Below are 14,966 nucleotides of genomic sequence, written 5' to 3' on the forward strand. Positions count from 1 at the left end.
TATATATATATAAAAGTGAATTTAAAAAAAACATGTCCTGACTAACTATGTATGAATTATTTACTAAGTTGCTTTTATGCATAAAGGATGATATTTGGTGCTTCAACTAATTGCCTCCTGAACTGTCAAGTTCCTGCCATTACAAAAGCTCCAAATGTTCTTCTGATTCATTCAGAGCAAACATAACAAATGTAATATCCTACAAGAAGGAAGTACCGTGACTTCAGGCCCAAGTTATCAATGTGCTTTTGCTAAGGAACAGAGTTAGTTCAACTCAGCCATTCAGGGTTGAATCTGATTGGTGGTTGTGAGGAAATAACTCCAGTTGTTGGTAAGAACAGTTGATACATTAAGCCTGTAGTGCAGGGATGGGCAACTCAGGGCCTTCAGTTTTTGTGGAACTAAAAGTCCCAATTAAGGGACATTGCAAGACTCTGACAGCCACAGGCATGACTTCCAGAGGCAGAGGCATGATGGGATTTGAGATTAAAGCACAGTTGGAGGTCCGGAGTTGCCCATCCCTGCCTTACTGGGTAGCAGTCTTGACTCTTGAAAGCTATGAACATAGATAAAGTTCCCATCAGGAACACTATCTACATAGCACTTTCATGTACATGGATTTGTCTAGATTGTGCTTCAAAAACATGCTGGCAGGTTACCTTTGAGTGTGTGCGAATGTCGTAGGGGCTAAATAAACAGAATGCACCTTACCTTCCACATTCTAGTCTAAATCCTCAATCTGTTCCAACCACTTTAAAACCTTGACTTCCAGAGAAGGGGCAAACAAATGCCCACCCTCCTCTATGCCACATTGGCTATAGATCACTGAGGCAGTAAGCTCTGTCCCATACATAGAGGAGGAGCTTATCTAGCCATATGCAAGTACTGACTTTCAGCAAAGTCATTTTCATAGGATTCTTGAGGGCTGCCATGGCAGACCGGGGAAGCAGGCAAAACTCTAAGAATAAGATGAGGCATCAGAGGCTTAGTTACCTGCACATCTGAATCAAATGAGAAAAGATTTTGTCGTCCTTCACTTCTGCTCAGTTTATTCAGCGGCTCGGTCTCTCTTACATACTGTAAACAAGGGATTCATAATAATTAATAAACATATTACTGGTATTATTTCTACTATTATGGATTTATATAAACGCCATCATCTATCATGGCATGGTATAGAAAACCTTTCTATAAGAATACTAAGAACAGTAAGCAGGATCCAGCTACAGCAAATCAAGTATCATCATTTATTAGTCTAGCTATCCTAAACAACAAAAACCTTATTTCTAATTGACTACTAAAGGGTATAACATTATTATCTTTTATAGTGTATGGTTAAAAATACCACTGTGGACAAAACTAACTGAATCAAATGTACAGCAATGTACAATTTCATCCAAAATGATTCATTCTAGTCTGGGTGAACCACCTTACTGCAATGTGTCCTATGCAGTCAGCGACAGCATTTGACATAAAGTATACTTGTGCACAGTTCAAGCATTTTTTTAAGATGTGGCTGATGGGCTGAAACAGATTCCTCCATCCACGATAAACAGCATAGATTGGCAACTATCCGCTACATCCATTTGAATTCTTACAGCCGGTGCTCACCACTGCCAGAATACATAAACAGTGACCGAAGCTGATTTGCTGCAGTCACTGTTCGGCCAAACAATTTCAGCTCAGCCTCTTCGACAAAATCAATTACTCAATTGACTTTTTTCTAGCACAGCATTTCTCCAACTTTTTTTGTCATGGAACCCTTTAAAAGTATGCAAAATCATGAGACACCCCAGTCTAAAATGTCATAGATTTTAAGGGGGACCCCCACACACAAAAAGTGGGTTTCCCTCTTCACATGAGAGTTCTCCTTTCAAATCAAGATCCCCCTTTGCATCAGGAGCCCCCCTTTCACATCAGAAGTCCCCTTTTCACATCAGACGTACCCCTTTCATATCAGAGCACCCCTTTCACATCAGAAGTCCCCCTTTCACATCAGAAGTCCCCCTTTCACATCAGAAGTCCCCCTTTCACATCAGAAGCCCCCCTTTCACATCAGAAGCCCCCTTCACATCAGTCTTCATTGCCCCCTTCACATCAGAGTTCCACTACCGCATCATTTTGAGGCACCCCTGAGGAGGCCATGGCACCCTGGTTGAGAAAGGCTGGTCTAGCCCGGTGTTAGAATTTCAACCAATTCATGTGAATCTGCTGAAATTCTAACAGTGTATGACCAACCGTAGGCAGAGATGACACTTAATAAATGTTTAAATTTTTATTTTATCATTTGTATTTTAGTAGTAGCAGTCACAGAGTTAAATGCTGAAAATACTTATTTTCCAAACGGATTTTGCTCTCCATAAAATCTAAGCTTATGCATTAACTGGGATAAGCTACTGGAGGCTGATCTCTGATTGGTCACTAAACTAAACACCGGCACTCTTTACTGTCAAAAGAGTAAAGATATTTTAGATTTCATTGCACCTTCGCCATTATATACTTTTACGTGTTCCATATTTATTCAGGATTACTCAATGTAACAAGAATGAATGACTAAAACATATTAAGGAAAAATTCCAAGACCATCACTTAATCCAGACCAAAAAGAACGACTATGGAAAATTGGTTTCCAGACGCAGTGCTGAGTCTCTGTTCTGCTTTCAGCTGAGCTGTTCATTTCCAGGCCATAAAAACTGATACCTTCACCAGCTCTGGGTGCATGCTCTTCTCCAGGCTTTCCATAATATTCTCTGGCTTCACAGCACCAACGCCCTCTTCATCTATGCAGGGAGAAAAGCAGATGTGAGCAACAGAAACCTTCTGAGTTCCCTTTTTCGAAGTACAACAGTTCCGTGTTACAAGATTATGCTTCTCAAGTGATCCCAGTAAAGCAGAACTCCGGGTAATACTCCCTTTAAAATGTACTACCATAGTCTATATTAGGGTTAGGCTGAAGACCATCCAGCTGTGGTGAAACTACAAAGCCAAGCATGCTTCTGCCTCGAGGGGTCATGCTTGTGACTGTCAGAGTCTTTCAATGCTTTATGGGACATGGAGAGCTGGAAAATTGCCTTTTAAAATGTACTATCATCTATAGTCTAGATCATGGGTAGGAAACCCTGGCATTCCAGCTGTAGTAAAACTACATCCCATCATGCCTCTGCCTCAGGGAGTCATGCCTGTGGCTTTCAGTCTTGCAATACTGACTCAACTACTTCTTGCACTACTCCTAATTGCATGTTAACTCCTCCACTCAGCCCTTATCAGCACAGAGCCTGCTGTTTACTACAGGAAACATCCCCCAGCATCTCCTGCACTTCATTGACAATGTGGTGACATAACATATAATGACAGCTGACTGGCATTTCCCCAGACCAGTGGGTGCTGTGCAGAAAAGTAGGTCAGTGTAAATACCACTATGCACAGCTACTGCTAGGCAGGGGCAGCATGGGTCAGCATGTGTACAGTGAACATACAGAAGCAATCTTAAAACACTACACAATCAACAAATATTAGGACATATAGATGACAAAGCCTTACATGCTTCCAAGAGCAGGAGCCAGGTCTCAACTATGACCTATTTCCCACCATAGTGTGGTAGTCCACAGCAACCAGATTTTAGATTAAATGGTATGTAAAGTCAAAACTTTTATTTAGTTTAGGGAAGGTTAAGAACACCTGTCAGTTTATGTTATGTTGTCCATGTCCTGTTGACAAGATTTACATTCACTTCCTGTCTTGGAAACACGACAGGATGTTAGATAAAATCTCTCCAAATTGAGGGTAAACTCCCTCTTATATCAGAACAAGCATCACCGTTGAAAGATTTCCCCCCATCTGTTCTGGTGACAACTGAAAATGAATCTACCTAATGGGGACATGATAAAAATGACAAGGGATCAAACCCCTCTCTATTCCCTATCAAAAGCTAAAAAAGAAAACTATTTGGGCTATACACATGAATTCTGGTTGTCTACTATAGGCAACTAAATGTTCCTAAGTGCATTTTATCACCAAAAGTAGTAATGGGCCTAATGTGTGATTGCGATTGTTTGATTGAGATAGTCAGTTACAGGAACAATATATACAAGTACTAAAAATGTGCAGTGTGGACATTCTCCAGTATTGTAATTTTTATTAAAAAAACAAACAATAATAATAATTATATATATATATATATATAATTATTTCTATAGGAAATAGGCTATGTGATGAACTAAATCTTTCTTACTGAGTGACCACCAATTTAATGTTTTTTTTTTCAGATGATGACTGCTGGCTGTAGCAAGTAAACATTTCAGCATGCCTGTCAGTTCACTTTACGAGTCTGCACAGAGTCAATGGCTGAACAATGACATGAATCCAAATTTTCTTCAGCCTCTTTCCATGCATGCCAAGCCAAAAGTCAATCCCAGGAAATGTTTCAAAGACATCCCGAGCCAGTTATTTTGCCGCCAGCTAGCAGCTGCTAAATTTACTGAGGCTTTGCATAGAATCTCCTCATACCGACAGATGCCTTTTTCTTCTGAACACATTTTTCAGGAGTTTAAATAAAAAACGCTATTTTACTGAATATGGAAAATGTAAGTTTTTATGCATGATGGGTGATGTTCAGTTTTTTCTTCAGCTCACACCAATCAGGGCACCATTAAAGACAAGGCTATTTGCTGTTCTATATGTTAAGCAACACAGACCAATGTAAGTGGTGTAAACAAATTCCTTAACCATAGCCCCCATTCCCACCTGAGCACTTTGTTGCGTGTTTACCGAAGCACAACATCACTCAACACAGCAAATCAAATTATTTTCAATGTTGCCTGTTCAAATTTAAGCACTGTATCCTTGTGACTTTTAGCTTGAAGCTTGAAAAAGTACATGAGCTTCTTCTCGGGAAGAATTGTGCATTTTTGCCCCACAGACTTAAATGGTAGCATGCATTATTTTGGGTGATTTTGTGTTTAAAAACTGCCTCCTAGCAACTAGCCTTCCGTTAGCTAAAAAAAAAAACACTCAAGCCTAAAACGCCTCAAAAGTGCATGAAAAAAGCACAAAAACAAAACCACTTTAAAATCACCTGAAAACACTCATGCTCAGTGTGAACGGTCGCTAAAGCTGCATGTTGACTCGAGAAAGAGTCACTACTGCAGGCACAATCTGACCACCATCAAGGAAAGTACTATGCAGAGTGCTTCAGAGAGTGCCATAAACCTGCATGGTTACCTCTGCTGTCTCATAACTATGGGTACCTTTTTATATTTTAAAAGATCCAAATGCAGCTAGATTTAGGAGGCATTTCGAGTGGACTACAGTGTCCCATCACATGTTTCTGTTTAATCCATATTTACTAGTTTACAAGCTGTCAGTGGCCTCTCTGTCCAGTCCCGCCCAGCTCACTGACGTCACTGGTTGCCAGGAGCTCGGCGGGATGCCAGCCAGAGAGTCCCACCCAGCTCCCACGCAACTGATGATGTCAATGAGCTGGGCAGGAAGATGAGCAGCAGAGCATCAATGGTTGGTCATAGCTCTTAACAACCTGGGGTACTGTTCCCCCCTGCCACACAAACACCTGCAGCCCCCCCCCCAATGAGATGCCTGATTATAGGTTATGTGGAAGCCAAGAACAAAAGATAAGGCCCAGATAAACAAAAGGGCCACTCTGCAGGCAGAAATTGTCTGTTATTTGTTTTTATATATTTATTTGGTGTATAGCCTTTATACTTAAGCCAATCTAAACAGGTCAACAGGAAATGGAGGGTATAGAAATCTCCCCATTAGGGACATAGGCAGCAATAAAATCCTGAGGCCCTAAAGCATCCACCCAAAATAAAAATGACTGCAGATCCACTTTGCATAATAGTTTAGATTATTTGTAAGCCCCCCTTAACTTTACGCTTTGTGTTAACTGTGTCTAGGCAGCCCAGTCATTTTGGCGCACACTAACACACTAAAAAACAGATTGGCCATGCACTTTTTTTTACTATAGCGCAGCGTGACGCACTGTGTGCTGCAGTGCAGGATCTTTTCCTGCTATTGTTACAATGCATTAGGGTGCCTTTCAAAATAAATGCAACTCGAACTGCACCCCGGTTCACCAATGGGAAGGGTTTCTAAATAATTTTAGTGTAGTTTCAACGCTCAGTAAAAAAAACGATGGTTTCTGCTTATTTACCAGCAGCAACTTTTGCAAATTTCCCTTAATGGAAGGACATTTCTGCCATCGAGTCTACAGATTGGAGATTGTTAGGACACAGGGCAAGAAAATATTTAGTAAATGGTAAAAGTCAACAGTAATTCATTGACTGAGCTGCTCTTTTAAACTCTCAGATAAAGTCCTATGAAATCAACCATAAAGGTGCCCACACCTTGCGATAATCGTACAATAATTGCGGCAAATGCCGCGATCGTACGATTATCGCAAGGTGTGTGGAAGGCGTGCGACCTCTGCTACTGTAAGGTTGCCCGACTTTTATCTTAGGAACATGTTTCGAAAACCCGCCGAGAATCGTACGATTGTCGGCGGGTGTGTGGCATGTTCGTAAGATAAATGCCGCACTGGCCGGTGTGCGCAAGCGCACACTGCCCGTTCAGAATTGTGGTCAGCGGGGCGGGCTTGCGATTATCGCAAGTACGATCTGCCTGTCCAAGATGGGCAGATCGTACGTTTTTTTAATTACCTTACAACCATCGCAAGACTAAAGTCTTGCGATGGTTGTAAGGTCTGTGGCCAGCTTAACACTCTACTGCTGCACAGCCCTTAACTAGCATATAATCATTATTGGACCTTGAACAGGATCAGCTGTGTACTTCTTCTCTTGAACCAAGCTGTCTGTGTTGAACTGAATGATTTTTTTCAATGTCAGCAACCACTCCTCCATTTCCTGTTCCGTCTCGGCTGCCAGATGATGGCTCGACTTATCTTGCATCCTCAGCTCGAAAGCATTACGCCGTAGCTTGGGGCACTACAGAAACAAAAAGAAGCTACACTGTCAGTAAACAATGGTGCTGAAATATACTTACCAAAATACATTCATGGGAAAACAGAGAAATTCCTGCATCAACTTATATGAACCTGATGAAATACAAGGCACTATTTCTCAATGTATCTTAAATAGGAATTGTCTGAATTTTCCAAGAACCACAGATAGAATCCAACCTCCACTGGAATATTATTAAGCTTTTATCTGATACCAAGCCATACCAAAGCATGGACTGTTCAATCCATGCTAATATAATTAATTCACAATTATACAATCCACAATGTATTACGATAAATCATGTTTGTGTGGAAAACCATACTTTGGCTTAATAACTCATATACTGTGGAAACTTGATTAAAAAAAAAAAAAAAACTACTACAGCTTTCCTGCAAATACTGCGTATGTGCTAAAATTTAGAAAGTTCACTTAGTTAACCCTAATGTAGGGCGGGAATCAGAAGTTTGGAGTTGACTGGATTTTATAAAGCACTGGGTAAAGATTGGCAGTGTGCGGCTGTTTTTTGGATTGCATTTGCTGTGGAGTATAGACGTCTCTCTGTCGGGCACCTGCAATGAACCCAAGCAGTGGAACTGTGATACAGAAGGAGCGGTGGGGGTCTCTCTGCATCTGAATTCTGTCCAAAGGAATTTTTATACTTGTAGATATAATGGGGAATTATTAATGCTTCTGTCAGGTTTTTTTTTTCTGGCTGTGATACCACTAAAGAGATTTTCCTTGACTGTCTCTGACATCTATATAGCAAATAGCAGTATCATAGGGACAGGAAGATACAGACAGCAATAAAAACATTGTCAGATGTTCTTACCCTGTACAGTATGTATAGAAATTAGAATAAAGGTTTAGTTTTCCATTAACATTGATTTCATATGAACAAGTAATGCTGTATGACCAATCAGAATTTAATACAGAACTGTATTACATTGTACTGAATATACTGTTTACACACAGGTAGATAGATATGCTCGGCTTGAGTGTGGATTGCTGAAGTCAAGAAAAGCTTTTACTAGTAAAATGATTAGGACAATTTTTATTTTTGGAAAAAAGAGGAAGTGGTGTAAGGACTGTATACATTAGCAGCAGTGGTAACTGTGTACAGAGTTCAGTGGTAATGCAGAGTGCAGGGGGCAGGAGTATGTAATGCAGAGTGCAAGGGTCAGGGAATAATGCAGAGTGCTGGGGTCAGTAGAAAGTAATGCAGACTGCAGGGGTCAGTAGAAATTAATGCAGACTGCAGGGGTCAGTAGTAAGTACTCCAGTAGATTACATTTTGGTTTTATATAGTTTAATTTATACCTGCACCATCTGGCTCTTGTTATTTATGACAGATCCTTTTTACTAAATTTCCCATCCGAGACATTTATTGTTCGATACATTCTACATTATAACAAAACTGACGCAGATGGGCAATTTTTGACCTGAACAAAATATCTGGCTTGTTGTCCAAGATTCCCCTTTTTATATCTTATATGTCGGTTTTTATCACAATTTTAATTAATCAATAATAATTCTCAATAATTTAACTATATTTTCCACCTACTTTCGACATTAACTAAGATTAATTCATTTTTTATATATAGATTTTTTTTAGAAAAAGCTTATTTAAAATAATTCTATACATATATTAACCTTCCACATAGTTTGCCACTTTGATAGTGTTTAGATATTGCTTATATAATTTCTCTCTTTTTAGAGTTAGTCATTCTAGTTTCAAGGATAAAGTGGGGTGGATGGGTTAATTGGTCATTTCTTGTTGTTTCCCATTTAACTAATGTTTTATATATGATAATTGTTGCTAAGAATTATATATACCTCCCAGAATTTTATAATCTTGAACTGATTTAATATCAAATTTAATATACGTTTATTATTGCTATTTAGAAGCTCACTTATATGCTGATTGTTTTTTCAAGTGAAATCAATTAGCAGAGTATTGATAGATCATGGTCTAGCTAGCTATCTATCTGATATCTGCCTTTTTTTTAAAAAAAGTCACATGACGAAACGCATCAAAGAGGCAGATTCATTTACACATGAGGCGTTTTTATACGCTGTTTTTGATCTGTATGGTTGGCCGAATTTCATTCTTTTGTCTGGTTCCAGTGTGGGTAGGATCAAGTCCTATGTGAGAGAGGACCGTGGATCAAAACTATCACCAATCTGAGGGGCTTATCTGCTCACTACATTCTGGTGAGTACCCACTAATTGGGGGGCTGCTGGATTAAAGACAAAGGGATCAGCAAATACTTTTTCCTTTCCTTTCTTCGCCTACAAATCTCACTGAACACTGCTATCTTCTGATTGACACTTTCATCTTGAGATCGCTACTTAGCATCAGTTCAAAACTGACAGACTGCTGATTGTTACATTGTGATTTATGTGTTTTTTACTAGACATCACCGCCCAAGTTATATACCATTTCCCTTCATAGATGTTAGCATAATCCTATCATCAATTAACTAGGTTGGAATTGAACGCTTTTTAGATATACACTGATTTACATTTCTATTTTTCCACTTACTTTCACTGTTTGATCGATATTAATGAATATATGACATATTCGTTTCTTTTTTAAATGCTGTATTCATTTATTCATCTATTATTACGATCTGACACTATTTTGTAACACTTTAAGATTGTTATAAATTATCAACTTACCACTGAATGTTTTTTTGACATTGAGTTTTTTCAACCCACCACAACAAATGTAATGATTTACATTTGTTGTCAATACGTTTGAAATTAGTTTATTTCTTCACTAAAGATTATGCACAAATTTTGGTCTTAATAGGATTGTTTAATATAAAATTTCAACATAACAATTTATTTATTAATACTTTATATTCCAAAATGTTCACTTAACTTATACACAACTATCACATTTTTACACGATACAATAATCAACCATTTCTTCACCTTAAGTGTTGTGGTATTTTTCGTTTTTTTACTCTAAATCATTTTTGAACACTTATTTGCACTATATTGAGGATATCATTATTATATCTATCAATACAATCATCTACTGTATTTTTATGTGCCTTGACCTTTAGCGCTGTGTTTAACTTCTATTCTAAAGTAACACAGAGCGCAAGGGTCAGGAGTAATGCAGGGGTCAGTAGTAAGTAACATAGATTGCAAAGGTCAGGAGTAATGCAGAGTGCCGGGGTCAGTAGTAAGTAACACAGAGCGCAAGGGTCAGGAGCAATGCAGGGGTCAGTAGAACATAACACAGGGTCAGAAGTAATGCAGAATGCAGGGGTCAGTAGTAACTGAAAGAGTGAAGGGTCAGCAGTAATGTGGAGTACTGGGGTCAGTAGAAAGTAACACAGAGTGCAAGGATCAGGAGTAATGTGGAGTTCCGGGGTCAGTAGAAAGTAACATAGAGTGCAACTATCAGCAATAATGCGGAGTACTTGGGTCAGTAGAAAGTAACACAGAGTGCAAGGATCAGGAGTAATGTGGAGTTCCGGGGTCAGTAGAAAGTAACATAGAGTGCAACTATCAGCAATAATGCGGAGTACTTGGGTCAGTAGAAAGTAACACAGAGTGCAAGGATCAGGAGTAATGTGGAGTTCCGGGGTCAGTAGAAAGTAACATAGAGTGCAACTATCAGCAGTAATGCGGAGTGCTGGGGTCAGTAGAAAGTAACACAGAGTGCAAGGATCAGGAATAATGTGGAGTTCCGGGGTCAGTAGAAAGTAACACAGAGGGGTTGATTTACTAACCTTATAAACACACCATGAACATGTATACACCTCTGTAGTGTGTTCCCTCCCAGCATGATCTATGGGTGGAATCTAAACACCTTTGTAGTGTGTACACACCCAGCAGGTGTGTTGTGCAAAGCCAAGCATGAATTTGCAAGGTGATGTTGTGTAAATTAGCTCTTTGTTGTGTTGCTTGCGTTGATGAATGCAGGAATGTAAATGCATGAGCTAACCATTTTTGTCTAAACTGTGAAGCAGCATTATATATGCATCATGTGCATGATTTTTCCATATATGGCATTAGTGGAAATATGCTTTTAGAGACTTTTTGGTTGATAAATACGTTTTGCTGTGTGAAAATCACACGCACCTGGTGCGTGCGTGTGTTTAGGTTAGTAAATCACCCCCAGAGTGACAGGATCAGGAGTAATGCAGAGTGCTGGGGTCAGTATAAAGTAACACAGAGTGCAAGAATCAGGAGTAATACAGAATGCAAGGGATTGCCAATGTTTCCCAGCAATGCACTGCTGATGTAACCTTCCCAGGATGCAACACTTGGTCACATTACATAACTTTTGCCAAAGAGAACCAGGAAGTAGAAAACAAGAAATTGTAAGTAAAGGGAAAATTATGTTAGTTTAACTAATAAATGTAAGAGTAATTTATATCAGCATGCAGAGCTGTATGCTGATGTGATTTTTAGCCAAAGGGGGGTAAAGGTCCACTTTAAGTAGTGTAGTGTAATAAATCTTTAAAGCTGATCAGTAGATACCCCAATAAATGTATATTTATTTGCCCAGTTATGTTGTAAAATGTATTAATCACTAATCTGAAATCACTTGCATTTTTTCCTATTGGCAACATGGATAACTTTTCAGACTGTGAAGTGGGCACAACATGTCTTTCATACTGGGGTCAGTAGAAAGTAACACAGAGTGCAAGGATCAGGAGTAATGTGGAGTTCCGGGGTCAGTAGAAAGTAACATAGAGTGCAACTATCAGCAATAATGCGGAGTACTTGGGTCAGTAGAAAGTAACACAGAGTGCAAGGATCAGGAGTAATGTGGAGTTCCGGGGTCAGTAGAAAGTAACATAGAGTGCAACTATCAGCAGTAATGCGGAGTGCTGGGGTCAGTAGAAAGTAACACAGAGTGCAAGGATCAGGAATAATGTGGAGTTCCGGGGTCAGTAGAAAGTAACACAGAGGGGTTGATTTACTAACCTTATAAACACACCATGAACATGTATACACCTCTGTAGTGTGTTCCCTCCCAGCATGATCTATGGGTGGAATCTAAACACCTTTGTAGTGTGTACACACCCAGCAGGTGTGTTGTGCAAAGCCAAGCATGAATTTGCAAGGTGATGTTGTGTAAATTAGCTCTTTGTTGTGTTGCTTGCGTTGATGAATGCAGGAATGTAAATGCATGAGCTAACCATTTTTGTCTAAACTGTGAAGCAGCATTATATATGCATCATGTGCATGATTTTTCCATATATGGCATTAGTGGAAATATGCTTTTAGAGACTTTTTGGTTGATAAATACGTTTTGCTGTGTGAAAATCACACGCACCTGGTGCGTGCGTGTGTTTAGGTTAGTAAATCACCCCCAGAGTGACAGGATCAGGAGTAATGCAGAGTGCTGGGGTCAGTATAAAGTAACACAGAGTGCAAGAATCAGGAGTAATACAGAATGCAAGGGATTGCCAATGTTTCCCAGCAATGCACTGCTGATGTAACCTTCCCAGGATGCAACACTTGGTCACATTACATAACTTTTGCCAAAGAGAACCAGGAAGTAGAAAACAAGAAATTGTAAGTAAAGGGAAAATTATGTTAGTTTAACTAATAAATGTAAGAGTAATTTATATCAGCATGCAGAGCTGTATGCTGATGTGATTTTTAGCCAAAGGGGGGTAAAGGTCCACTTTAAGTAGTGTAGTGTAATAAATCTTTAAAGCTGATCAGTAGATACCCCAATAAATGTATATTTATTTGCCCAGTTATGTTGTAAAATGTATTAATCACTAATCTGAAATCACTTGCATTTTTTCCTATTGGCAACATGGATAACTTTTCAGACTGTGAAGTGGGCACAACATGTCTTTCTGAACCCACACACCAGTGTCTGTATTACCACTTTTTCAGCAGACAGCTTGGCAGGAGCAATAATCCCGCAATTCAATAGTGTGAATGGGCCCTAGAAAGTAGGCAAATAATACAGGGAAGGGCTTTTCAAAGAAAAGAAACTAGGTCAGCTACATTGCTACGCATTTTTGGATGGCTACAGTTCAGTTTTAACTGATTATCAGGGCAAGTCATACCCTGATTCACTAAAATGATACAGTTTATGAGATATGTATAACTGTCAAGACATGTCTTTGACTTCTTAATAAGGATATCACATGGACAGATACACTAAAGTATATGCAAATCCAATCACTAAAATAGCATACAAGCTTTAATATGTCAAAGTGTATGTACAGCCAAATTTATTTTAAGTTTCATATACAGTAGGGAAGAGATAAAACCCCTCTCAGTTTGATTATTGATTTATTTAGTTAATCATAGCTGTGTCCCACTGAGGGAATTTCCCTTGACTTCCTGTCCCAGAGATACAACAGGGAATGAGGGGAAACCACTTTTAGGCAGTTATCACCTGAACAGGTGTCCCTATTAGAAGATTTACCCTAATTTCTTATTATGGAAACAACTGTAAAATGTTGGATTTCCCATCACTTTCTGTCCTGGAGACATTGGTCCCCATGACAAATATAGTTGGCTGAATCAATCCAGAAGGGACATAGACAGCAAGAAAAGCTCCAAACCATTTCTTTACTCGAAAACTAAGTTGTATGCTACTACAAGCTGACTTGCATATATTTGCTGGCATGGATGACTTTGGTCGCATACTGTCTGCACCCAAGAGCATGCATTTGTCCTGTCAATTAGTTTCACAGGTGGCCGAATGCGGCTACATACACCATGTGTCCCTCCCAGGCAGATGGATGATGGGAGGATGTCAGTCCGAAGGAGTGGACGTTCCTAAGTAGACTGCGTTTGCATGCAGGCTGCCCTAGGTAATGCCCACATGTGATGTTAAGCCTTCATGATTGAAAGGACTGAAACCCAATGAATGAAAAGGGCTGGCCAGGGACAGTAGTGCAGGCGGAGGAAAAGACTAGATGATGCTGGATGTCCTCCAGCCCGAACATAAGACAGGCTATTTCTAACTTGCTGCAGCTTCCAATGCATACTGTAAAAGGCTTACACTGTGTAGTGAAGTCAGAATAAGCAATTTCTGTACAGGAGAGGAGCCTGTACAACTGTTCAAGACTGAAGGTAAGGCTGGAGATCAACTTTAAACTAATACAATTTTTCCAAATAGGCCCTTATTTAGGCACGTTCCGTTAAAGGTGGCAACACTATCCTTGTTTTCCAACTACAAGTGGCTGTTTTAACACGTCCACTGATGTCACCATCAATAAACCCGCCCTGAGAGATGCCATCACAGGAGTACATTCAGCATGTAGACAAGTAGTGACTGCAAATATGCTGCACGAGTTCAGCAGCACTGAGATGCAACATGAAAAAATTGAAAACATGTATTTTACTTAACAAAATGGCAAGTGTTTGTGATGCTTGGTGCTTTAGAAAACTGAATGTCAGGGTTTACATCTACATTAAAGATCCGAAAAAGTCAAGGTATCTTCTCCAGATATACAGTACCTGGGTGAGCTCTATGCAGGAATCTAGGAAGATACAGCCTTTTAAATCCTTTGATGTTTTCTCATCTTTATACGAGTTTAGGATATAAGAACCATCAGGCAGCTGAGTCAGGTCGAAGTAACGTCTTCTGAAAACCTATAAAAACAACAGATGGAGGTCACTGTCCGGCTCTCGTAATAATGAACCCAGAGGGATACTTCTTTAAGAATGTGATTATAAACTGATGCATTTGGGAGTAATGATCAACCTCCACTATAAATGGCCTTGAAAATTAATTTACAGATCTAAATGCTTAATGTAGCGCTGTAATTATTAATACACCTTAAAGTGTAATTGAACTGACGTGCTGCTTTAAGGACTTACCTTATGTGGTGCCTCTTGATCAGAACAGCTTCTTCCTTCCACTCGTTTTCCACAGTCCCTCCAACGCTGGTGCCGGTTTCGTATACAGCACAGACTCCTCATATCCCACGGAGTCTGTCCGGGGTGCGCTCTCCCAGCTGCGTCCATTGAGTTTCAGTGTCGCTCTCCTCC

At 39.6% G+C, this 14,966-nt stretch overlaps 1 protein-coding gene across 1 annotated transcript in view; it reads right to left on the reverse strand.

The window, feature by feature from the left end:
* Positions 1-14,966, reverse strand: part of DOCK11 (dedicator of cytokinesis 11) — a 197,325-nt gene that overhangs the window by 144,244 nt on the left and 38,115 nt on the right. Inside the window, exons 7-10 of the mRNA XM_018558995.1 lie at positions 14,433-14,567; positions 6,782-6,959; positions 2,701-2,780; positions 994-1,077 (exon numbers count right to left, since the gene is read on the reverse strand). Coding sequence (XP_018414497.1) covers positions 994-1,077; positions 2,701-2,780; positions 6,782-6,959; positions 14,433-14,567 — 477 coding nt within the window. The remainder of the gene's footprint in view (positions 1-993; positions 1,078-2,700; positions 2,781-6,781; positions 6,960-14,432; positions 14,568-14,966) is intronic.

This window comes from Nanorana parkeri, unplaced genomic scaffold (assembly GCF_000935625.1).
Source record: "Nanorana parkeri isolate BGI_ZX_2015 unplaced genomic scaffold, ASM93562v1 scaffold373, whole genome shotgun sequence".
Taxonomy (NCBI): Eukaryota; Metazoa; Chordata; class Amphibia; order Anura; family Dicroglossidae; genus Nanorana; species Nanorana parkeri.